This window comes from Cinclus cinclus, chromosome 2 (assembly GCF_963662255.1).
Source record: "Cinclus cinclus chromosome 2, bCinCin1.1, whole genome shotgun sequence".
Lineage (NCBI taxonomy): Eukaryota > Metazoa > Chordata > Aves > Passeriformes > Cinclidae > Cinclus > Cinclus cinclus.
Genome location: NC_085047.1, coordinates 104,389,375 through 104,415,243, shown reverse-complemented (window position 1 = coordinate 104,415,243; position 25,869 = coordinate 104,389,375). Strand labels below are relative to the sequence as shown.

The 25,869-nt window shown below is 40.2% G+C and overlaps 1 protein-coding gene across 5 annotated transcripts; it reads left to right on the top strand.

Moving 5' to 3' along the window:
- Positions 1-2,236: 2,236 nt before the first annotated feature.
- On the top strand, positions 2,237-25,383 carry ACOT9 (acyl-CoA thioesterase 9). Of its 5 annotated transcripts, none has more exons than XM_062488066.1 (16): positions 2,237-2,431; positions 3,779-3,870; positions 5,415-5,441; positions 8,355-8,400; positions 11,987-12,157; positions 12,245-12,282; positions 14,314-14,397; positions 14,977-15,080; positions 15,875-15,948; positions 18,028-18,095; positions 19,001-19,112; positions 20,156-20,246; positions 21,024-21,109; positions 21,873-21,960; positions 22,148-22,298; positions 22,557-25,383. In XM_062488066.1, exons 1-16 carry the CDS (start codon positions 2,418-2,420, stop codon positions 22,613-22,615), a joined length of 1,305 nt encoding a protein of 434 aa, XP_062344050.1. In that variant the 5' UTR covers positions 2,237-2,417; the 3' UTR covers positions 22,616-25,383. The 5 variants fall into 5 exon arrangements, with proteins under 5 accessions (XP_062344050.1, XP_062344053.1, XP_062344052.1 ...); XM_062488068.1 differs by lacking the exon at positions 2,237-2,431 and adding an exon at positions 2,752-2,788; XM_062488069.1 differs by lacking the exon at positions 5,415-5,441.
- Positions 25,384-25,869: the final 486 nt, after the last annotated feature.

The window sequence follows — 25,869 nt, the reverse complement described above, 5'->3', positions numbered from 1 at the left end:
ATAATAGTTACAGAAATATGTGTTGGGAAAGAATCCAGCCAAGCCTCAGTTTTGTATACAGTATAAGTATTGTATCTGGATACAGTAGAAGTCTGATCCTGCAGTGTACTTAAATTGGGGAAATATCACAGGCTTTAAAAAGAAACCTATGAAATCTAAATTTTTCCTTATAACTAACAGGGGATTGCACAATGAGTAGGTGTTTTTGTTATGTAGCACAGTCACAGTTTTGACTTTGGCACAGTCTTTGCACTGCCCAGAGGTGATTGTTTTCATGGTACCTTGATTTTTGAACTTTCAGCCCACATGCATACCAGGTTTCCACATTTTTTTTCCCCACTACCAGATGAACAAGAAGCTTTGCAATAGCACCCTCAGCTTTTTTCACGGAATCACAGAATGGTTTCAGTTGGAAGGGACTTTAAAGACCATCTAGTTTTCAGATGTTACCCTTATATGTAATGAATACTCTTGTTAATGTATTTAACATTTTGTGTTTCCCAGAAGATGTTTTCCCATATCCTCATCCAATCTCACTGATGCTTTGCGATGTCTTCAGCAAGGTGTGCTTACCAACCTCATTGCTAACTTGTACCTTGTCCTGGGGTGACTTTGTGATGTTGAATTGTATCCCCATTTGTCTGTTTAGCCCAGACATAAGTTTTGTACTTTTAAGGTGGGATTTAAGAGTGAAGCGGGGGAAGGAGAAGTGGTGGAATGTCTGAGGTTGTTTTCAAAACAGAGACAGGAGTTTCATTGCTTCATCTCCAGGACTGTGTCACTGTGGTGGACAGCAGGAGAGAGCTCTCTTTTGCTTTTAGTTATTGACTAACTGAAGCTGAGAAGTTCCCCGGAGATTTTGTTTTCTTTTTTTTTCCTGGAATTATTTGAACCTGCTCTGGACGGGGGAGCAACAGGAGCTTGCACCTGTGTCCCACCGGGACCCGGCCTGTGCAGAGGCATTTTCCAGCGCTGGAGGGACTGAACAGACTGAGCCGAGCCACCACCCACAGGAGAGAGATTTTCTGAATTTGTCATCTCTTCAGAGTGGCGAGAGGTTTTGTTGATCGGTATTGTTCATTTTTTGTGCTGGGCAGTGTTTTGTCTGTTGAATAAACATTTTTTTTTTCCACTTTTCTCTGAGGAAATGTCTTCCCGAACCGGTTGGGGGACAGGCCGCTTGGCTTTGCATGTGGGGGGGGGGGGACCTTTGGAGGTTTTCTCCCAAATCTGGGCTAAACCACGACAACCTTCTGTATACACTGTGTTGCTAGCAAGCTGAAACGGCCAGCGAGAACCACAAACATTGTGGTTGGTGTGGAAGTGAGGGGCTGCACCTGGACACACGTGTATAAGCCAGTCCCCCGGAGATAGACACGATTATGGCAAGTGCTCTGGTGCCTATGGGCTCTGTGGGGTCCTGGTGCGCAGCCAGGGCTGCCTCTCTGCCCTGCACACACCCCAGTGCAGGCCCCATGTCGTCTCTGCTCCCAGGAATAAAAAAAGATTCTGATTAATTGAACTTGTTGATTATTTGCCTGTGCAAAGCACAGTTTATTTAAAACAGCTGTATTTTCACAGAATCAATTGGGTTGGAAAAGACCCGAGCTTATCGAGTCCTACCTGTGACCGAACACCAACGTTTCAACTACACCACGGCACTGAGTGCCACACAGTCTTTCCTTAAACACTTCCAGGGACTGTGACTCCAGAACCTCCCTCGGCAGTCCATTCCAATGTTAAATACCTTTTCTGTGAAGAAATCGCTCTACCTAATGTCCAACCTAAATCTCCCCTGGCGCAGTTTAAGACTACGTCCTCTCGTCCTGTCGCTGGTTGCCTGGGAGAACAGGCTGACCCCCAACCTGGAGACACACACCTTTCAGGGAGTTGTACAGAGAGGTAACGTCACTCTTCAAGATAGGAAGCCTCTTTTCCTTGTAAAATTCCGAGGCTCTCAGTTACGTTCCCTAGCAGTGCCCCCATGTGACGGCTCGGGGCAGCAGGCCGTGCTCCCCACGGCCGTGTGACGGCTCGGGGCTCGCCTCAGGCTCCGGGCACAGCGCCCAGCTGAGCGCCGCCAGCCGGCCTTCGTCACAGGGAAAAAACGGAGCATTAAAAAGAAAAAAGTCACGATGTTTATTAAAAGCAAGTCCCGGCAGGGCCCACCCGCTGACTAACGGCGTCCGGCCCCAACCTCCGCCCCGGGGAGCGGCCGCGCTGCGCGACCACAGGGACACGGGGCAGGCCGAAGCCGGGCGGTGCCGCCCGGGGATCCCGGGCTGGGCAGGGCGAGGACTCCCAGCTGCTCCGCAGCCGGAGCCCGCTGTGTGCGCGGCGAGCCCCGAGTCGCTGGTGGGGAAGGACGGCGTGACTGCGACAGGCGCGGCCCCGCGGTGACAGCCCCGGCGAGCACCATGCTGCCCACCCGGTAAGGCGGCCCCCGCGTCCTCCGGCCCCGGGAGCAGAGACGGTGGCCCGGGCGGGCCTGGGCCTGGGCAGGGAGGGCCGTGTCCCGACCCTCGCCCCGCCGCCTCGCCGCTCTCCGCCGTGGGGGCTCGGGGCGCGGCCAGGGCGGGGCACTCCGGAGCTCGAGCGGCGCCGCGGGCAGCGCGGCCTCGGGCGCGGCGCCTGGGCCGGTCCGGGGCGCCGGGCGGGAGGGGCCCTGCGGCTGCGGCGGGAAGGCGTTTGCGGGCCGTGCCGTGACACACCGAGCCCCGAGGCTGCAGCACTCACGGAGGCGTCTCACTATCGCTATTCACGTCATTCCTGCTGCATACCTCTGCCCGTCAGAATTTTATTTTTTGTTTTCGTGTGTGTCTGTCTGTTTCCTTTTATTCTCTTAAGCCCTCCATGTGTATCTGCAGACAGTGAAAGCTTGTGTGTATATGATATATATATATATATATGTATGGGTAGATATACATGAAGGGGGGAGAGAGAGAGGGCTGTGTAAATGGCCTTGCTTTTCTGTTGGCTCCTGAGGACCTGCCGCCTTTCCTTTTTTGAGGTGGAACCCTAGTCCCAGAGGAAGAAAATTAAGGGACCAGCAATCAATATTCCTTGTCAGGATGATGCTGTGAACTATCGCAAGGGGTTTTACACACACCTCTGTGTGTTTCTTGTGTTACCATGGTTATGCTTGGCTATAAGAGTAGTGCTGGCTAGTACCTTGCAGAACAGTTAGTGAATTGTGGGTGGATTACATTCTCTGAAGGGTTTCATGGTTGTCCCTTCTTGCTTAATGGCTAAGAGGATTATATCCTGCACTTTAGGCTTTTTTGAATTGCTGCACTACTAAGCCATGGAGGAGGAAACCAGACTTAGCTGAATGAGACTGCTTGTGAGAACTTGTGAAATCCTTTCTGGGATATTCCTCCTTCCACTGCTATGCACACCAGCCAAGTGCAGGAGAAGTGTATGGTTAGGGTCATGGATGATTTCCTAGAGGCACATAGACCCCATCTATGTTAAGATGCTATAGAGTAGAAGTTGGTGTTGAGTCTAAGTTGGTTGTCTCAGGAAATATGAATAGGTAGTGAAGAGAACAATTACTGCCAGTGAAACATTCTTCTTTCTTAATTTTTGATAAGGAAAGGTGTCAGTTGGAATTTCAACTATCTTGGAACCGTTGCACTGATAGTATCTAGTTCTGAAGATCAAGATGAAAATAAGGACTGGTGTTTCTGAAGTCACCAGCATAATTCCAAAATTAAATCCCAAATTGTTTTTATAGGATTATTTTTAATGACACTAAGTTCTTCTGCTCTGCCTATAGACTGTGCATCATGAGGAAGCTTCCTTCTGTTCTGGCAAGGACACTCACTTCTGGGACCAGTGCCTCTCCAGGGTTTCCTGACATGTCTGAAGGTAAAGTAAATAGCTGTGCTCCAGAAGATGTAATGATGTTACTAAGGAGTTTATTTTTTCAGGTGCTGTCCCTTCATGTGTTAGTATGGTTTGGATAATGAATGGGCCCTTGTCTGTTAGCTCATGGTACAAGTGTTTAGGAAGCAGCAGAAAATCACTCTGTGTTTGGAGGTGAATGGAACAAATATGCATAATCATTGAAACTCCAGATTTAGAGGCTCCTCTGGTTCTTCAGCCTTGGCAGAGCTTGGTTCTTTCCTGACAGGATAACTGCTGCTCAACTTGGGACTTGATAGAAAGTCAATGTAGGGCAGATAGGTACAATGAGACTGGAGAGAATGGACAAGAAATGGGGAATTGGGTGGAAATAATGCTGTACAGAACTTTTAATCTGTCAATCCTGTTAATTTTGTGAATTTGTAGAAATCTTTTAATCAGATCAGCAGCATTGCCTCGTGAAATTTCTCGTCAATAGAGCTTTGTGTGGAAAGTTTGTTTCAGTGCTCTAATAGTAATAAATCATAATGCTCCTGTTTCAGAAGCTTTTAAAAAGGTTTTCTTACATTCTAATCCCTTGTACTGAGAAGAGGGCAGAAGGAAAATGGCTGGAGCCAGGTACAAATAATTCCTTCATGGTGTTCTGCTTATTTCTGAGATGTTCTTTTTCCCTTTGTTTTCTAAACAGAAGTCATCAGTAGTTACTGGTTAACCAGTAAAAGAGAAAATGAGGGTTATTTCTTGTTGGAGAACTTATTTTCGTTGTTGTTAAGAAATGGCAATTTAGGATGTTACAAGAGAGAAGCAAGGATACAAAATGTTGCATATTTGCAGCTTGCCCTGATTGTTTATTTGAATATTTGAAAATTATGCCATCTAGAAGGCTAGTAAAACTAGTGAATAGGTCATCCTAGTTCTCCAAAGGGTACTAATATTTTGTGGACTACAAAAACTTGAAACATTTGAGATTCTGTTTCAAAATTATTCAAAGTTTTGCTGATGCACAAACTATTTGACTGTTATGTAAACTGTACCTTCAACTTGGTATCCATGCTTTCACAGAACACCAAATACTTTTTCTTGCTAGTTTTTCACATGCTTCCTTTTCACAATTTGGGGTTGCTGTTGTGAATGCCCTCACTCCTTCCATGGCTCTCCCAAAGACTACACAAAGCAGGACTTTCCCTCTGAAAAAAAGTCTCATCCCACTTCCTGAAAATTTTTCCAGATACTCTTTCCAAAGTTAACAGTGTTTGTCAACAGCTCATGGTAGCCCCAGGTCTGAGGAACTATTTGGGGTTACACAGATACCACACAGAGTCAGTGGACAAGGAAGTGGAAAGCTGACCTGAAAGGAAAGGACAAACTGAGTTGAAAACAAAAAGACTCTAAAGCAGGCAAGGATAGATTGCCTGGAGTCACTAAAATTAAGGAACATGGGCCTAAATGGAACTGAAGCAGGTACAATAATCAAGTAACTCCTTGTTAGATGTAATTTGCCTTGTTTATTTTCATTGTTAATCTAACCTGTGTTTTGTTCTCCACAGGACAGTCACCCATTCATGTGAATAATGGTGTGTTGTGGTAATCTGTACATATTAAAATATTTGCTATAACACTGAACTTATTCAGCTACTGTTTTTCCTTACTTTAGCATTGATGAAAAACGAAGTGCCATAATTCTTCTCTGTTGCCTTGCTTAAAGCCCCTTTGCCTTTGGTGAATGGCCCTGGTCTTAATTGTGGTGGTGTTGTTGCACTAAATCTCTGTCAGCGCACTCTGTCTGCAGTGCTGGATAAAACGTTTCTAAGAGGCTTGTGGGATACAAAATCTCTCAAGGCAGCAGCTCCTGCAGTACTTGGCTTCATTTTAGACATTTGAATCGGTGTCCTTCACCGAAGTCCAGGCCAAGCTCTGTACCGAAGCTGCCTGAACTGGATGCAGCTGGGTAGGCACCAGCACGAGGGTCATGGATCTCACTGGTAGAGATGAATGCAGTGATCTTGTCTAGCTGCCCCCCTCATGTTCTTTTCCACAGCACAGTGCAAATAAACTCAGACCCTGCTGCTCTGGCACTGGTGGCCCACTGATCACAGTGTAGGAGATACTGTGAAATATGCTACGTGACCAAGATGGAAAAGTCCCATTTGCTATAACTCTTTTGCACACTTAAGACATTTGCCATATAGGAAAAGAAATACCTTATAGATTTTTGTGCTTCATTTTCTTACTTAAGTTTCTGTTGTTACTTAATTAAATTTCTAATATCTAGAAGAGCAAGATAGTTCTCCCAGGAGGAAAAAAAGCAAAGAAATTAAAAACTATTTACTTGTGAGCCATAAAATGGACTAGATTTAGCTTGACAACATTTAGAAACACTTTACACTTTGTCCCTTTCATTGTTAAGATAAAAATTTTAATGTGTTCTCTGCCTGGAAAATGTTTATTTTTTTATACCTACAAGTGAAATCAGATGTATTAAATGGGACTAACAGCATTTACATTTTTGCAGGTTTGAACCTGAGGTTTTTTTTCAGAGCTTTTGACCTCTTTAGAGTTGAAAAGGAAGATGAATTTAGTTTAAACAAAGAGAGAGTGCTTTTTATTCCCTATCCACCACAGCACAGTCTGTGCACAGTTGAAAAATTGAGGTTTTGTGTTCTGGAAGCTTTAACAGTGTTTCTGCTAACACTGTATTGATCAAATGCATACTATGGCAGCTTCACAGGTGGAGTATGAGTAACAAGAAAGTAATACCTATTCTGTAAGCAAGCCTGCTGCTGCTTAAGGAAAAAGAAATCAGACCTTCTTTGTTTCCAAGAGAAATCAACTCTCAAGATTTTCAGTCAGATTCTTTCCTTGAAATTTTTTTGTTCTTAGAAATAGTAGTAGAAGTCTTCTAATTTCAAAACATATTTTAGCCTAATTTTGTAAAGAAATAAGGCCTAAGCAATTTATTTTTTATCTTTGTCTGCCTATCTTCTTGTCCTTCTCTTCTTCCAGAACCTTTTGTTGATGTCACCCAAAATAGATGAGGCACCAGTCTCAAAGAGAAATATATTTCCACACATTTTGTGAAAATTTGCTTCCAAATCAGAGGTTTATTAGGGTGCCAAAGCTGGTGCTGGGGTCAGCTGTGGACCCTGGTGTTTGCTGACTGTTGGTGAGTCACTGGATCCATGTGCTGGCTGGCGGTCATTGCCTTGCCTGCCTCTGGCTCAGGCTTGTGCTTCTCTAGGAGGCAGGCAAAGCAGAAACAGGCTGGAGTGTAGGGACAGGGGCTGAGGGTGCTGCAGGGAAGGAATGGGGAAGAGGAGGTTTGGGGTGTAGCAGTAGTGTTGATTTGGGGGGACTTGGGCAGAAGCTGAAGTGACTGGAGTAGGGGCAGAGCTGAGCAGATCTGACAGAGAGTGGAATGTGATTTAAATACTAGGAATTCACCTAGGCTTGCTCCACGGTTTATTGGACAGCTTGCTGATCTCTGTGAATACTCTGACCATTTAGTCCTTTAGTTTGAAAATTGCCAAGCCTGATAAAAGGATTAACTTGTGACTCACCAGCAGGCTCTTTCAATTTACTGTGAAATTCTGGATATTTTTTGGTTGCTCTTCCTTGATGTGTCCCTAACATTTAAAGCTCCTAGTATAAAAAAAATCTGTGTAAATAGGCAAGGAATCCCTTCTATACAGTTCTCAGCTTCTATTCTGAGCTTGGGAATTGTTGCTGCTTGTTTTCAGGCGTTTCCAAATAGCTGACATTCACCAGCCATGGAGTAGTTTTGTAAATTTGATGGGACCTTAGCACCCTTAATAATCTCATCTGAGAAAGAATAGAAAAGATGCTTATGCAGATTATTCCTAAAATTTAGAAAAAACTTGTGCAGAGCTACTGTTAACTCTGAGAGTGCATACAGGGACAAAATAAATGGTATAGGACTGGCTTCACTGTCTTAATCCTGTGTTCTTTCAGACTGCTAAAAATTTGGGTGATGGAACCCTGCTGTCAAGAACCAGTCTACTGATATTGCCTGCCTTTGTGGGTGGGATTATTTAATTGGTATTCTCCTCATTCCCTGTTTCCAAGCTGCACCGTTCCCTTTTAAGTTCTCTTACGACTTTCTGATTTGTGTTATCTCCACAGTTTGTTTTTAGGCTGTAATATTTTCACATAGTAATTCCCCAATCTAATCTTGATCCACGCTTTCAGCTGTTAATTAGCACGGGAGGTGACTGATTGCACTAACAAACACTCTTTGTTGACTATATGTAATAAGCTATGGCATCATGTTATTCAACCCATTACTGTGATATGCCTACTAACAGCAGCAGTGAGTTTGGCCAAAATTTTGTTTCTGGGCTGCTATTTGCATGAATTTGCTTAATTTTCCTGTTTGGGATGAGGATTGTGCCTTTAACACCAGGCAACCTCATGATTATCACTTGCAGAACTAAGCTTGATTTGCTTTGATTTTTGTTTTTTTTTTCCAGTGCGGAACAAATTGAGGGATATAGTGGGAGCATCTACCAACTGGAGGTACAGTGTGCACTACATGTATTTTACTTCATTTGTGAAACCAAGGTGGAGCTCAGGATTGTGGTAGTGGAAGTTGCCAAAAGTTAGTTTGCTGTCAGGGGAAGAAAAAGATCCCATTAAAAGGTAATTGAGACAAAGCTTCTGAATTGGTACCTTTGTGGATCACGAACTTCTAAGATTTCTCTGGCAGTGACAAAATACCTGATCTTGGTGCTTATGAGATTGTCCCACTAACTTTAAATCCAGTGGGAGTTACAAGCCGTAGAGTCTGGCTGTCAATGCTGTGTTGCTGTTACCTCTTGAGTTATCTCTAGGTGGATTGCCAGCATGGTGGATTTATCCTGCACTGGATGCAGAGGCAGCTGAGCTTGTTCACTGTGTAGCAGGCTGTGTTCCAAATGGCACCCATATCATCCATGTCTTCAGAAAATTGTCAGTTTGGGATTAGGGTCTCCTTAATCAGGAATATTTTGAGCATTTCCTTTGTCTGCTGTAACGTAATTTTTGATTAATTTACATATGCTTTAAATAACTGCTGTTTTGGCTTTATTCAAGTTACTTTCCCTCCCCCCCATTGTACTGAATAACCCTCTGCTGTTGCAGTCTGGAAAAGTAAATGTAGCAAGCAGTCTGGAGGAATACACATTGCAATTTGGTTGGTCCCCTGTTTTTTGTTAATTTTGGCTGTGTTTGCTGAGCTCTTTTCTCCCACTTTGTGCAGTGATAGGGAAATGAAGAGAGGCTTGCCAGGATGAAGTCTCTGATGTGTCCAAGCCTTCTGACTCAGTTTATCTAAACACAACCTTAGGCATTCTAACAAAAATGCCTGAATCTGGGAAGCTGATTTTTGCTTAGTTAGAGTAGTAACTAAGTATGAGAGGGTTTGAACTTTTCATCAAGTCAGCTAGAAAGGGCTCTAGAAATTGTTTATGAAAAAGCTTTTCCCATATCTCAGAGTGGCTGAGCAGGAATGATGCCATATGGAAATACCATTTGAAAACTGAGGTTTTAGAGGATTCTGGTCAAATCTGATCTTCCATCTGTTTTTCCCCCCACTGCTCCCATCCTGGAGGGAGGGCAGACTGGGGCCAGGATCACCATAGCAGTGTTTTTCTTGGACAGGTACTTCTCTCTGTACAAAATACAGCAGAAATAGTTTGCAGAGTAATGAATCCTTTAGCTACCATGAAGAAGTGAAGCCACCGAGACCACAGATGGGAGCGCTTGAGAGTGACGGGTTTAATACAGAGAGGTTTAGTGGACATGGATTGTGTAGCCTTTGAGAGCCCACTTTAAAAACAGAGTGACAAGGAGTTGATACATGTGGAGACTGAAGAGCTGGGGATTTAACTGAGTTAGGCCCCAGAACATCTAAAGAGGACACATCTGAGGAACAGCTTGATAGGGGTCCTGAAAAGGGAGCTAGGGAAAGACTGATGTACATATATCTGTAATGCTGGGAGAGAGGAAGAATGCATGTTGGAGGAACATCTTTAACTATTGATTTTGCTAACAGGAGACCTGGTTTGTGATTTCTCCTGTAAAGGCCAGTGGCATTTTGTATTCATTGTTAAAAGGAAATATCTTCTTTATGTGTTAATTCTGGTTTTATACTTAAATTGTAGTTAAAACTATCAATCTGTTCATTGTTAAATATAGTTTAGATGGAGTTGTGGCCATTTCAGAAATATATAAACATCCCTTAATATGTTTATGGCAGGTGCTAGTTAATATTTAGATGAATTGTTGTTACTGTGTGGCTGGTACTGCAGTGTGTAACAGTATTTGTCTGTTGAAAAATGTTACTGCATTGAGCCTAATCTACATATTGAAGAGCACATTCTCAAGTGGAAGTCAAGAAGAATTCTGCTGCTGACCTCAGAGGAGCCAGGATGGAGCTGGTGAAAATAGAATATAGTTACATTTTTATTGTTAGGTTTCTTTATGTTTGTAGACAAATTTCTGATTTACTTTCTGATTAATTTATTTTAAGCCTTTCACTGAAAGAACTTGGAAAAAGCTTCTCCAAAAAGCGTGAAGATGCATCATCTTGGGCCTTGCATCTTTCTTTAGTCAACCAGTAATATTCCATTGCTATGCAGTGGCATAACTTTAAACATTAACCCTCTGCACGAGGTTGTTATCCTTCTGTTTCCTCTGAACTCCATAGTAATCATGTTGCCCAGATGAGGTAAACCACATCTTGTGTTTAAAACAAATAAACAAATGGAACTAACTGAAGTTTTCTGCTTGACTTTCACTCTCTTTGATCTTGGATTATTTGTATTTCCCTGAAACTTATTAAACAGAAAAGGGGGAATATAAATATGTTGAAGCTTGACTTTCTGAAATAATACTCAAGCCAAGTAAGCCTTCATATTAAGTGGCTAATGCCCAGAATTCATCCAAAGTCAAAACTCAAGACAAAATTTCTTTTTGGTGAAAAGGTTTTCTGTTGTTTTCTTTATTTATTTTCTTTTTTTTTTTTTTTAATTAATTTTGTTAAACACAGTGTCACTGAACTCTCAGCAATGCAGCAAGCACAAGAGAAGGAATGGCACGCATCCAGAAATTTACCATTAAGTTTGGTTGCTTAGTGTTTTATTCATTCTCTTGCTCTATGAAATGGATTTGTATTTTTGTTTACTGCTTGGCCTTGGCTTTATACCAGAATTGTTGCATGTTTAACCCTTAGGTTTTTAATAGATGGGTATTGATTCTAGGGATGTTACAAAATACTTGCTTTATTCAGTCAGGTTGCACTTTTAAGGGGAGGGAACTTTGGAACAGGTAAGAGAGTGTGTTGGGCAAGACTCTTACATCTTGTAGATATCTGTGCAAGGAATCAGCTTGGTTGGTTGGGAAGAAGTGACAGTAAGTTGCATCCTTCTCCATTGTGAGAGTTGCAGCCCCTCTGACTTGGTGGTGCTGGAAAAGCAGCTCTGAAGGAATTTTTCTCCCTTTTCTATGCTGTTTCTTTCTGTAACTTTCCTGTATAATTTTAAGATGTCTGGGTAGGAAGAGAGAAAGAGAAATAGGTAAGTTTTCTTTTAGCTTGCTGTTAGAATTGATGCTGCAAAGGGGAAACTCACCTATGGATGATGGCAAGTCTTAGCAGATTAGTTCTCTTGTTGTTAGTGCTAGCCAGCACTGTACATCTACTTTACTTCTTGGGAGGGACTGTAAATTGATGATCAGTCCTTTAAAATTGGCAGTGTGGGAAGATTTGTGATGCTATAGCTCTAGAAGACATGAATATGCACAAAAACCTCATAGGTTAAATTATGTGTGATTTGTTCTTTTCAAGGGGAATGATTTTGATAGCATTCAGAATTAGATGCATTTTGTTCATCTCACTAGTGTGAATTTTGTGCTTGCCTCTTGTACACAAACTATTTCAAAGATTTCTGCAGTAGTCTTGCTTAGCATCTTTCATTTTGTGCATTTCACTTTCTTTTTAAGGCACGTTCACTGTGTCTTGCTATTTCTACTTTTTGGTTTTAACTTGGATAGTCGATGTGACATCTTTTGGTTAGGGTTTCAGTTCTCTTGTTGTACTTCAGAACTAAAGTTTTTTTCTTACCAGGGATCATGTACAAGCAATGCAAGAAAGAAAAGCTCTTCATACTTTACTGGCAAAACAGCAGGAAGATCTCCCTCCTAGGAGAATGAAGGATAGCTATTTGGAAGTTATTCTACCTTTAGGAAGCCAGCCTGAAATAAGAGAAAAGTACCTGAATGTACACAACAGTGTAAGGTAACAAAGCAACCATGTTACACCTACAGGAATCTCTTCTGTTTGCCACTTATGTAAGTATTTAATTGTCAAACCCCTATATTGCAGGTTTGGAAGGATACTTGAAGATCTTGACAGTTTAGGAGGTATGTACCTATGCCCTTGTAAAGGCTGCACACAGTGAGCTTGATTACTGCTGAGCACTGACTGGTTGGTGTGACACAGTATAACCTTGGAGGGAAACCCATAATTCTGACACCTCAGAAAGGAAGGAAAACAAGAAGACACTGGTACCTAAAGAGAAGGAAGGATGATAAAGAACAGATGGAAGCAAAACTGTTTGGCTTCCTGCCTCTGTCATATTTTTAAAGGACCAGCTACAAAAATAATTTACTGAAAAGTGATCCTAGATTATGAATTTGCATTGAGTGTGAACTCAGAGAAAACTTGCAGAGTGTATATTGAAAATGAAAACTTACGTTTTTTTAATCTTAAAAAAAGCCTCCACAAAAACGGCCACAAACACCAACACTTAATGAGATGCAAATATTTTAATCTTCCCTTTGGGGAGAAGAGTGTATGATATGGAAAGAATGTAATGTATCCATTGAGAACAAATTTTTAAATACTGGTTTTGGGTTCTGCAAGTTGTTGTTAAGGGTTAAACCAACTCAGTTGCTTCATAAGTTAACTTTCTTAATTTTTTTCTCCTTTTTATTTATTTGTGGTCTTGAAAAGTTCGCCATCTTTTCCTTTTGTATTCTAAGTGTGAGGTTGTTAAATAGAACTGGGAGATACTTTTTCTTGACACATCACCAGGTGACTTCCTCCTTCATCTGAGTTCCATAGCTGGTTGGGAGCTTTTTGATGGAAGTTTTTGACCAAGAATTAAGTGCTTATTAAAGGAAATTTGTGAATAGAACATATTTCTTTTCTGTTCCTTCTGAGGGTCCAGATGGACAAAATGGAGGAAGGCAGAGAAAGAAATGAATGCATGTCTATTGACATCTATTGAGCATAGACAAAATAGCTGCATGACTGATATTTCTTCCTGGGAGGTGGAAAATACTAGTTTCAGTGTCTGTCCTAAATTAGGACAGGAGACTTCAAACTGTTGGCTAACCTGCGTTGTTAGATGAAATGACCCTCTTTTTCATTCTGTGCCTTGTTTAATTTCACCAGAAATCTGTGAAGATCTAATTTTTTTCTTGTGACAGCACAGAATGTCTTTGCCTTGTCTGCAGTCATACTGGGCTCCAGTCTGTTCCATTGGGGATGTATTATTTTGGGTTAATCAAGATTCTGTCCCAATTAAACAATATTCGGGGTGGTCATACTGATATAAGCTCAACAGGTTTTAGAATTGTGACTCTAGTAAACATAGGGAAAAAAATCTTAGATTACTTGGAAGGCTAGAGATCTTCCAGATCACAGATCACAGAGCCATCTGCTTTGAAAGGGCCCCACAAGGATTGTCAAGTCCAACTCTGAAGTGAGTGGTCCATGTGGGGATTCCTTCTCTCTTATCTTATTCAGTGCAAGACAGATATTTTTGATAATGAAGATCTGTGTTGAATGAAAATTACATGAGCACTAGAAAAAACCATATATTTGCAACCTTGAATTACTCCAAGAAGTCTGTTTACTTGGGTGTGCTCTTATGCACAAAGCAAATTAGTTTAAGTAGTGGTTTGGCTAGTAGTAATTGCAGTGTGATAAATACCTCTGACTATGGTTTCGTGCCTGTAAGGCACAGTTTATTTAATCTCCACCTCTTTAAAGGAATCAGTATTTCAAAAGTCCTCAGATAGCATGTATCCTTGGACAGCCTTCATGAAATCAAAATAGAAGATAGGAAGAGTCTGCGACAGGGAGCTGCAGAGGCAGAGGAAAGAGACTATGTGGGTTTGGAAGTCAAGTGATGAGCTGGTTTAAAATGCTTAGTTAAATTTATCTTTGTAGTAAGTAAATACCCATAAAACTGAGACAGCTGCTGCTGTTTTCATTATAGCAATCCCATGTGTTACATACAGAAAGATGTGGAAGCTGTGCTTTCCTCTAGTAGGATACTTTAGTTTGTGTTTTCCAGGTACTTGTTATGCTTTGCAAAGATGACTTTGATCAACTCCACTTATGTTTTTGTTAAAGAGATGGCTTCATTTTTGGTCTCTTCACAGTTCTTATTTGCTACACTCACACCAAGCAGGAAATGCAGCAAAGGTCACCTTTATCCATAGTTACAGCTCTGGTGGATAAAATCAGTAAGTGGAAATTTAGTAAATAAAATAGTTTCATCTGCTTGTCTTACTCTTTCCTCAGCTATGGTCTTCCCATGCTTGTTATTGAGGATACCTTTTTCCACTCCAGTTCACTTCACCTTGTTTTAGCTTTGAAGTTTTCTGACTTTTGTTGACAAGAGGTGGGAAGAGGGATTTGTAGATGCTTTTCAGCATTTCATATGTCATTTCCCTTCAAAAAGCAACTTCCATGGTTCCTGCACTTTTGTGTTTCGTTTTATTTTGGCATGCAGATTCTTAGCTTCATTATTGAGTAGTGTTTTGGTGGAGTTGGACCTTGCTTGTGTTGCTTGTTCTGCTGAACACTCCCTTGGGTCTGCTGCCTACCTGTGTGCCTGCTTCCTACTTCTGTTCTGGCTTCAAAAGTCTGCAGAGGCAGAAACTGCAGACAAGCAGTGTGGTCCCTTGCAACAGCTGTCTTTTTTGGGTTATCTTTGTTTGTGTTACCACTTTAAGATCACATAAAGGTCCTAGAGAATCTGGCCTGTCTAGCATTAGTTGTGAGTGATCTGTCTCCAGTGACCCCTAATGTTTGTTTTGTAGATTTGTGCCAGAAGATTATACATCCAGATTGTGACATCAAATTCACAGGCAATGTTTCTTGGGTTGGGAAGACCTCCATGGAAGTGAAGATGCACATGCTGCAGGTTAGCTCCTGTGACTTCTCTCCATCTTATGACAGGCATGGGGTGCTTCAGGGGGAATTTACAAGATCATATAGTGACAGGATAAGAGGGAATGGCTTCAAACTGAGAGAACTGGGTTTAGATGAGATAGTGGGAAGAAATTACTTTTTGTGAGGACAGTGAGGTACTGGAACAGGTTGCCCAGAGGAGCAGAGGTGCTCCAGCCCTGGAAGTGTTCAGGGCTGGGTTGGATGGGCTTTGAGCCACCTGATCATGGAAGGTGTCCCTACCCATGGCAGAGGGATTGGAACTGGATGTCTTTATGGTTCCTTCTAACCCAAATTATTCTGTGATTCTATGATTCTGTGGTAATTCAGGTAAACAGGATTTTTTTTTTTAATTCAGTTGTTCTCCTTAAATAAAGTCTCTGATGTAGAAGATAATGTTACAGCTTTTTGTTTGAACTCCTTACAGTGCTGGTATTAGTGGCAGTTTGGTATATATATTAAAAAAAAGCTATGGCATTTCTCAGAGTAAAGGTTAAGTGGGTCCTTTTACAATGACTGTGTTGATTTCTCCTCTCCCAGCTCAAAGTTTTATTCCCTGGTAAATGTTTACATTGCAGAATTCCTGAAATGAAAATTTTAATTATTTCCTATCTTTGACCTGTTGTGAGAAATTTTGGAAGGAATGACAGAATGTGAAAGTTAGCAGAATTAACAGTATTATTCAATACTTTATGTCAACTAAATAGCTTGCTAAGTGTATTTCTAGTTTTAGAGTTCATTAATGTACTTCTTTCCTGTCTCTTTTAGCTACATGATGGTGATTACAGCCCTGTGTTAGATGCAACCTTTGTCATGGTGGCCCGGGACCCAGAGAATAAACGGTAATTTGTAGGACAGAAAAAGTTTCCTGACTTCTGCTGTGCTGAAAATGACAAACATGGAAGCTTGCTCTGTATTTGTAGCATCCATATAATGTAGCATCACCTATGTGGTAACTAAACCACAATGGTTGATGCTTTCTGCTGGCAAGTTAACTTTCCTGTGACAAACTTCAGACATTTTAGGAGTCATGATATCAGGAATTGCTGGTAGTCTTGGGATCTGACCCTTTTTTTTAAAGAGGTTTTTCTGTGTGTTTGAGTGACTGGTCTGAATGAACACAGAAGTAAATGAATCTGCCAGAAACCCACCTGCATTCTAGTAGTTGTTTGAATTAATGATTGAGTTTCAGTGGTTAAATGGTTTGTGAGTGAATAATACCATTAATTCCCTAACAGACACTAAATAGGTGTCATCAGAATAATTCTGGTTAAAATTTGCTTGTGTAACTAAGATGGAACTGGTAAGTATTCCCACAGAACTTAAAAACCCCCCAGACACTTTGTTAGTTATTTTGCTGGTTTTGCTTTCTCTGTAATTCCTTAGTTGTTAGAATAAAAGGCTGCTCAGTTGCCGTTTAGGTTTATAATTCTAGCATCAGAAAAATCTGCTGTAATTCTTACCTCTTTCCTATATAGCCTGCCCAATTGATAAACATTTCTGTGTTTCTAATTAGTTTAAATAATTATTTGTATTTAACAAAGATGTGTTTAATTAAGGGGTTTTACTTGATATAATTATGTGGTCCTGATAACATTAGAAGTAGTTTCTAAATTTTTTTTCTTCAGATTTTTTCTAGAACCAGTGAATATACTATGCATTAAGAAAACAAATTATGTTATGGTTCCCATTTAAGAGACTAATTTTTCATAATAATGACATCCAATCTGATGTAATTATACAGTAGTAGATTGACTGAGGACAAGCCTACATGGAATTGTGCAGATATGTACAAACTCTAGTGGCTGTTGTACAAGCTAGCTGGCCACAGGCCAGCTGTGTTTTGGTTTTGGAAGCATTCTGTCCATATAAGGAGGGTATTTATGTGAGGTCAAAACCATTCACAGATGTACAGGATATGTTAGGTTGGCTGTAGTCCCACAGAAACAGGGTTGTGTGGCTTTGGGACCATAGCAAACTTGCATCTCAGCATCTTAGGGCTTTGCCAGGAGAGCTGATGTAGATGTGTGCTGAGCTGAGGGCATATGAGCTCTGTGATGGAGAAGGACCTGGTGGATTTCCAAAATCCAGAGGTTTAGCAAACCTCTAGAAAAAGATCAGTTTGTTCTAAGAGAAAAGTTCCTCTCTGCCTCTTGTTGCCAACACAGGTAAAGGTTTGAGGTAGAGATGAATTGTTCCATAGGTCTGTGTGTGTGTGTGCATGTATGTATATATATGTTGTTCTCAGCATTTGTATAAATGTTGAAAGTTGGAAAATAATAGTTAGAAACTATGGGGAAGAACAGCTCTTGAAAATAAGTGTTTGCCTTTACTTGTGCAAATAATTAAATGTTATATAATTAGGCTAAAGTAAACTTATTTTTGCAGTAAAATAAACATAGAAATGTTGTGCTCAAGGCATAATCTTTGATAAGTGGTACACGTGGTAAACAGCTTTTGGCTCTTGATAAGGCTGTCAAGGGAACATGTAGTTTATAAAACCACTTGCTAACTATGGCACTGTGCTTCTTCTATTCCAAGAGGAATGGTACCAGTCAGGTTTTGGTTTAGACTATCCTGTATCATCATGTTTTTGTTTACTGAGTTTCTAAACAAGATTCTTGTTGAACAATCTTCATTATAATTTATGAGTACAATTTTAGGTTCTTAAGAACCATAGATGTGTCTCTTTCTCTTTCCTGATTGCACTAGGTAGTGGTTGGGTCACTTAACTGCCTCTTCAGAGTTAAAGCAAATGTGATATTCTGTTAGCAGCCATATTTATTTTTATCATTTAACCTGAAGTATGTAATTTCATCTTGTAAAGTGTACGTAAGCTAAAATGGAAGACTGTTATAATGTATTTACTGGACAAATTATTGTAAAGTTTGTAATTTAAAAAAAATACTTAATGTCTGTAGGCCAGCATTTGTTAATCCACTCATTCCTGAGAGCCCTGAGGAGGAAGAAATCTTCAAGCAAGGGGAATGTATGTCTTATTTCCTGGTAGTATGCACATCTGTCTCAGTTTCAACTTAATAGCTGGGAAGAAGCAAAGTTCAGGAGTTCTGCTACTTAGAAATGCTCCTAATTAGTTTAAAATCAAAATTTTGTTCTGTCTCATTTATGTCAGTAGAGTAAGGGAGTTTAAAAGTCTGCTACCACATGCTTGGAACCTCTTTGGCTAAATTGACAGACACTCCTGATGTGCTCTGCACAACTTCTGGACTTCTCTCTTGTCAGGATTGGATCTGAGTGCATCACAGGGGCTCCTAATACTCTGGCCAAGTGATTACCCCATGGTGGGCCTGCAGGACATCACAGCCCCTCAACTGTGTGTATGCCCATGTTCCTTTGGAAAGAAACTGAGGAAAAGTGGGAGAGCAGGGGAAGGAGCATGTAGCTCCATCTTCATTTGTTTTAAGCTGGAGTTTTAAAGTGGGGAATTAGAAAAACACTGAACACTGAATAAATGGGACAGAAGATCTTTTAAGCTAAAAATTTCAATCTCTGCAGCCTATGGTAATGAGTTCTGTCATAAACTTCCATTCTTGTACCAGCTGATTGTTCTGTAGGGTTTCTTGTTAGATATGTTCTGTACTTTGAGGGCAGTACTCAAGTTTTCTGCAGGAACAGCGTGTGGGTGTCATAAAATATGTGTAGAAGTTCTTCGTCACATTGGTGAGCTACTAGTGAACTGCTTTATTTTTATTTCACTGCAGTCAATTACAAAAGCTAAATTTCTCATTGGATCTATAGAACCATGAAGTTACAGCTTTTAACTTACGGGGGAAAGGAAAAATGAAAAGATAGTTGATTTCAGGTTAAAATCTTCAGAGCCATTATTTGTTTTTTCTTTGAACTTTAATATGTTTTGGTTTTTTAAATATTCAGTGAACAAGTTGAAGAGAATTGAATTCAGCACTGCTTCCTTACTGAAAATGGCTCCCACTGCAGAAGAAAGAAACATTGTGCATGACATATTCCTTAATACACTGGACACAAGGCAAGAAGGGGAGGGGTGAAGGAGAACTGACATGTTGTGAAGGAGAAAAGTGCCTTTTGAGTGGCTGCTTGTAACAGGGTAGTCTGGAATAAATGCACATTTAAATTCTGTGGCAGTTTATTTGAAATGTAGGTAAAAACTTTAATATGACACCTGCAGCTTCTTTTGTTCTAAACAAGCTGTCAGGAGTAATTTTGAGGAAAAAGGTTAATGATGTTCAGCCAGATAACAGAATGGAATGGTTTTGCAGTCATGACTTGCACAATCAGTTTTCTGCTATGATATCTAATTAAAAAAACTGTGAGGGCAGGAACTGGCTGTCTTTTAACCAAATAACCTTGCAATGTGTTTTAAATACAATACTTGACAACGTTATTTGAGGGAGTTGTTGGCATACTTCTCTTACAACTTGAGATTGGTGTGTAGTCATCTGATGCCAACACTGATAGAACAATATATAATTACATTAGTGCAGTGTTGTATTTATGATGATTTATAATTTCTTTACCCTATACAATTGTTATTTTTAAAGCTGTTTACCAAAGGCAGACCTGCTTTCCCTTAAAATTTTGTTGTGCTTTGTACACATTCTGTCTGGGTTTGCAAACTTCAAAAATTGTCTACATGTCTGATGCTCAATTATTCTATTAGCTCACTTTGTGCTTTTATTTCCTATTATGACTTAAAAACCAGCAAAGCTTTTTTGACAAAGTGTGCACTTTGTGGTTGTGATTAATCTTTTTGTTCATGTACCTTTCTTAAGCCTCTTCATTCACATAAACTTGAACATTAGCAGAAGCTTTTGAAAGATCAGCAGCATAGGTTTATTGCAATAACAAATCAAAGGACAGCTTTAGATAAGGCTTCAAGGTCAACTGGAACAATGTTTAGTGATACCATTTCTGTTTTGGGTTTATTTTGGTTTTCTGTGTTTTTCTGAGGTTTTTTTTAGTATGTGTCTGCATTTACTATTTATGCTTTTTTTTTGGCTTGCTGAATTCTGCTGGTTCTGTGGACTATAAGGTTTATTGTCTCTTCCAAAGGACAGTGAGTTTCCAGAGTCGTAAATTACCACCCAATTCAGTGTGGATGGAAGATGCAAAGCTAAAAGGCCTGCAGATTTGCCATCCTGAGGTATTTTGAAAAATATTAATGAATTACAGAAAGTTACTTAAGAAGTAACTTTGAGAGGAAATTTTTACAGGGACACATAGTGACAGGACAAGGGGTGATAGCTTTAAACTGAAAGAGGAGAGGTTTAGAATAAGTATTAGGAAGAAATTTTTCACTGGGATTGTGGTAAGGCTCTGGAACAGATTGCCCAGAAAGTTTGTGGATGCCCTATCCCTGGAAACATTGAGAGCCAGACTCAGTGTGGGACTCTGAGCTACCTGGTCTAGCAAGGTGTCCCTGCTCATGGCAGGGAGGTTGGAACTAGATGACTCTAAGATCTTTTCCAACCCAAATCATTCTATGACTATGAATTTTTGCCTAAGATTAGTTAAACCATTATTTTGTTTGACTTTTGCAGTCCTTGCAATTTAAAGGCTAATTTCTTTTGCTAGTTTTTTGTTATTTGTATGGATGACCACTGCAAAATTGAGGATTTTTAATGACCTTGTTTTCTTACCAGACTGTTCATTCTGTGTAAAGAAATTCCTTTGCAAAGTGTTTGCAAAAAGTTTGGCCTTTGGTTGCTGATACAATTTTGAGATGTTATCTTATGCTGACAGATCAGTCAGATGAGCTCCTATTAAGTGCAGTTGCCTTGGGCATATTGAATTTTACATACGTATTTCAATAGTGCTTTTTATACATTCATGTGTTGGGACTTCTGTTAAATACTGTGAACTGAACTGCAGACTTCATCATAAGGCTGTGAAAAGAATTTGTATTTGTTTCTATGTGCAGGAACGGAACATCTTCAATAGGATCTTTGGGGGTTTTCTCATGAGGAAGGCATTTGAACTAGGATGGGCAACTGCTTGCAGCTATGGGTGAGCTGTGGACCTGCAATATTTATATAATTCAGAGTGTTTTGCTGGTACACAGGTTGGGAACCCAAACTAACCAACCTAATGACAGTCTGAGCTGAAAAAACTTAGGTATCTGGTAGAATCATGTACTATTAGTGCACAGTGCTGCTTTACTTGGAGCATCAAATCATATTTACAGAGGGATTGGCATGTTGCTCCTTGGAGCTTTGGGTTTTATCACTTGTCAAGATAGAAAATATATCCATTTTCCATTTTCTTTTATCTTACCAAGCTATTGAGATTGACTTTTCAACCATATAGCATATTCATTCTATTAAATAAATACTACACCTTTGCATTCAGTACACAAGAGGAATGGGTTCTAAACTTCTATTAACTGCTTGAGGTTAGGAAGTGTGACTGAAGACATTACCCAGCAAAGGTCTATATGTAAATTTAATGGGGTATGCAAAGCCTGATATAAAATTAAGTGGCTTGTGTCAGTGCTTGAAAAACAGGCCTGAGCAATGATGGCCTGAAGATTGTCTAGCAAGTCATAAGATACAATAATGGTGCAATAATGTATCCTTAGAAAGTGTGTGCTTCATTGGCTGAGAGATTTCCCCCAGTGATGACCAAACTCCTTCACACTTCTGTAGCCTCTGTTTAAGGAAGAGATTTGTTCTCTAGTAACCCTTTACTAAAATGCTGACAAGTAGATATTTCAAATTTCTGCAAACATCCTTTTTATTTTTGAGAAGAAATTTCTCTTTTGCTCCCTCAGGGGTTCCAGACCCTTTATTGTATCTGTTGATGATATCATGTTTCAGAAGCCAGTTGAAGTTGGATCTTTACTGCTGCTTTCTGGGCAGGTAGGAGTTCATTTCCTTTTGAAAAGGAGCAGACCTTGTCTTTGCTGTCACCAGTGTTAGTCACTGATAATTAACAATATGTTGTGAGAGTGTGTGACTTTTCTTGTTAAACGTTGTAATTAAATCTGTGACAGTTTTCAGTACTGGTGATAAATTACAATGTCTAACTCTTGTTTTAACTGCATAGGTCTGTTACACAGAAAAAAAATACATCCAGATTCGAGTACACAGTGAAGTTTACAATGCAAATACCAGGGAGCACCATACTACCAATATTTTCCATTTTACATTTATATCAGAAAATGAGGTCCCACAAGTTGTACCTAAGACATATGGAGGCAAGTATCCCATTAATATGTTGTCATCATAACTTTGTAAAAAATATTAATTTCTTTTTCTTGGAACACCGGTCATTTTAATAGATGAACTACTGGCATTTAAATAATTGAACAGGATTTCATGGCAAACCACATAGATTTTGTGCTTTGATGATAGTGTGGATTACTTCTTACTTTTGCCAGTCTGTTTAGTTGTAGTTGCCCAGTATTGATACTAAGGTACTAATGTGGTTCTCTCTTTTCTCCACTTTATTTCAGAGTCCATGTTGTATTTAGATGGGAAGCGACACTTTACTGCAGTCATGAAGGAAATCTGACAGGCACTGGGTGCTGCAGCAGCAGTGCAGCAGCATGCTGTCTTGGCAAGAGCTGTCACCAGAGGTGGCTAACAGACAGGTGCTTGTAGTACTCAAAGAAAAACCCAACAACTACCCAAAACCAAACCAACCAAACCCAAACTCCACACCAAAACCTGCCTTTTCAGTACTCTTCATGTATTTGCATATATTTGGATTTTTAAAAATTCTTTACTACTAGAATTTGTTGAAATCTTTTACATGCCAATGCTAGGAAAAGAGGCTGGAAAAAATGTAGTCTTAGGCTTTGGATAGACTCTCTTTGTCTACTTTGAGAGATCTCATTATAACCTTTGCTGTCTTGTCACCATCTGCTGCCTTTCCCTTAGAAGCTCTCCTTTGTGTTTCCCTGATAAGGGATAGAAGTTCTGTCAGAAAAAGGTGTGCAATAAGTAGATATACACAGGTGAAACAATTTGACCTACATTCTTGTTTAAAATAGCTTAAGGGTTATAATGCTTTTTTGAACAAGGATGCATGCATCTAAGCAGCAGCAGAGGCTCAGAAGTTACTAGTGTGTGCACAATGGGAGGCAGGTGTTTCCCATCACCGGGGATTTTACAAAGTTATTGCAGCTTCTGTTTGGATGGTTTCATGTTCCCTTGGGAGGAAACTGATTTTTGCAATGAAGTGAGGTGGCTAGATGGTATTTTCTGGCACTCTGTTTGTTTCCTTGACAGCCTCTTCTAATTTTTGTTTGTTTGTTTTAATATGTAACTGTGTGTTCCTTAGTGAATTATTTCTCATGGCTTGAAGACTAGAGGTCTGATTGGTGTGACTGGGTGGGACTGGGAAATGTCATTGTAGACCTGAACATTTTGGTTTATTAAGGACTGGGAGCAAAAAGGTAAAATGCCAAAATGGTAATGGTGATGTTTGGTGATGCCATTAGGGGTCCTGAGAATCTGCGTTGAGCAACTCCCAGATCAGCTGTTGAATGATGAGAGGATCTTTATCCCACTGAGGGGTGGTACAGCTAGAGGACTGTCTCCTCCTCAGCTGCATTATTTATCTGTTCCCTTCGTGGACTGTAGTGCAGTACAAGTGTTGCAGAGCTAAAGGTTGTCAAGTTTACCTGTGAAGGACAGAGAATTTCCCCAGCACAGAGGGGACACCATGGTGATCATACTATGGCAAATAAATAACAGGAACAGAGTACTTGATACTGAAGTGTTTCCGATGTAATGGAAAAAGTTTTGAATAATCTCCAATTTCTAGCACATAAAGCTCAAGTTCTTGAAATTGGGAAGCTGAGTGGATGGGAGGCATCAATTTTAGCAGTGAGAATGTCACAAGCATGAAACTGAATCTCTGGCTCCTTCACATCTAGATTGATGTCTTAATTGATCAGGACACCCAAAGAGGAATTGGGCTCAGGGCTTAAATGGATGAAATGTGATGTCCTACAATACATGAGAACATATTCTGGCTTCCCTGTGTGGTTTAAAATCTTTGGAAAAGAGGATGCAGCAAATAGGAATTATGTCAATCAGCACAGATGCATGAAGTTGATAAGATACAACAGCATGTTGAGCTTTTATTTCTGAGTAAGAAAGCCTGAGAGTCACAATTTGGAGCAGTTTCCTTTGGTGCTGGGATGGTGTGAAGTTCGTGACCCCTAGCAGCTCCTGTAATTGAGCATTGTAATAATCAGTGTGTTACACATCAGCCTTGCCTTGTTAAGATTCAGTGGCTGTATTGGATGAGTTAGATGGAGGAAGCACAGGGGTGTGGCCTGATCCAGAACAGAGTCCTGCATTGCCTTGGTAGTTAGCTCTTGGTTCCTTCCATAGAGTTTCTCTCTTCAGCCACACTCCAGTGCTGACCCAGCTCTTTGACATTAAAATCTTTTTCTTTTATGGTTATGATGCTGTGGAGATAAATCGTATTTTCCGGGTTTTTCCTTTTTAAAACTGACATTATTAGACTGAGCACACGAAAAACTGAAATTGTATCTCAATCCCCCTTGTTGCGTGGATCAATATTGTCTGTTTAAAAATAAATAGGAAGGCAGGAAGTGAAAGGATCTATTTCAGAACTGTGTTTTACTCCTGAGTACCTGCAGTTTTTTATCCTTGACCCAGTGATCCTACCCAGATCACTTTTTTTATAACGTATGTAACTTAAGGGGATACCAAATTCATTCTCTGCTGACTTTTCAGCTGCATTTAAAGATGAATTTATCATCATTTCTAAAATCAGCCTTTGGGAAGGGGTTGGAGGGGAGAAGAAGAGGTTATAGAATATGGAGGAAGGTGTGACATCAGAACCTGTGGACTCAGTGAAGAAAATGAATGCCACAAATGAAGATGCGTAGAATTGATGTGTTCCCAAAGTTCATGATAACCTAATCACATACCACAAGGACAGTACTTACAGAATGTATGTACAGCCATACAGAATGTGTGTGTATATATACACCTATGTAAAAGATACCTGCTTTTCTGTTTATTGCTATATATATGTGCTCATGTACTTTTTATTCCAAGATGGTAACTCCAAGCTGTCACCCTCTCTGGTATCTTCGTTCAAGGTTATGCATGTTGCTTTGTGCCTTTATGTGTATGAGAGAAAATTATTCTCCTATCTCACATTTAGAATTAAAATATTTCAACATAGTAATTCACGTGGGGTTTATGTTGCAACTTATATCTGGCCTGTCACTGCTGTAGGTAACTAACCATTACCACAGAAGCCTAAAAAATTGCTATAAAATATTTTTATTTATAGTAAGCTTATCTATATAATTAATTGACTGTGGCTGTGTAGCAGGAAGCAAATGTCTGTGCCCATTTTTTCTTGGAATACAGTGAAGAGGAGCAGGATTGCCTCCCCTTACCCTCTCACTTAATAGTGATACAAAAGTAGATTTCTGTGGGATTGGCTGAACTCAGTGCCTAAAGGACTGCCTTGTTTCAAATGTTTTTATCCTGTGGTTAATGTACTAAAATTACTCAAATTTCATGGGACAGCTTCTGGTAGCCCTTTTTCCAAGTGTGGACCATTGCTTTGCAGCCATACCAGATTTTGCAGCCATGTCACATTGTACAGCACTCTGGGAAGAAGTTTGCAGGAGCTGGTGCAATGTGGGCCATTGAGCAATAGTTTTAGTTCAGAAATCTGCTCCAAACTCACTACATGCTCAGTTGGTTTTACTGTACATCTGGTCCAGACTTTGTCTGGTGACACTGGTTTGATTGCTGATCCTCCTCTGA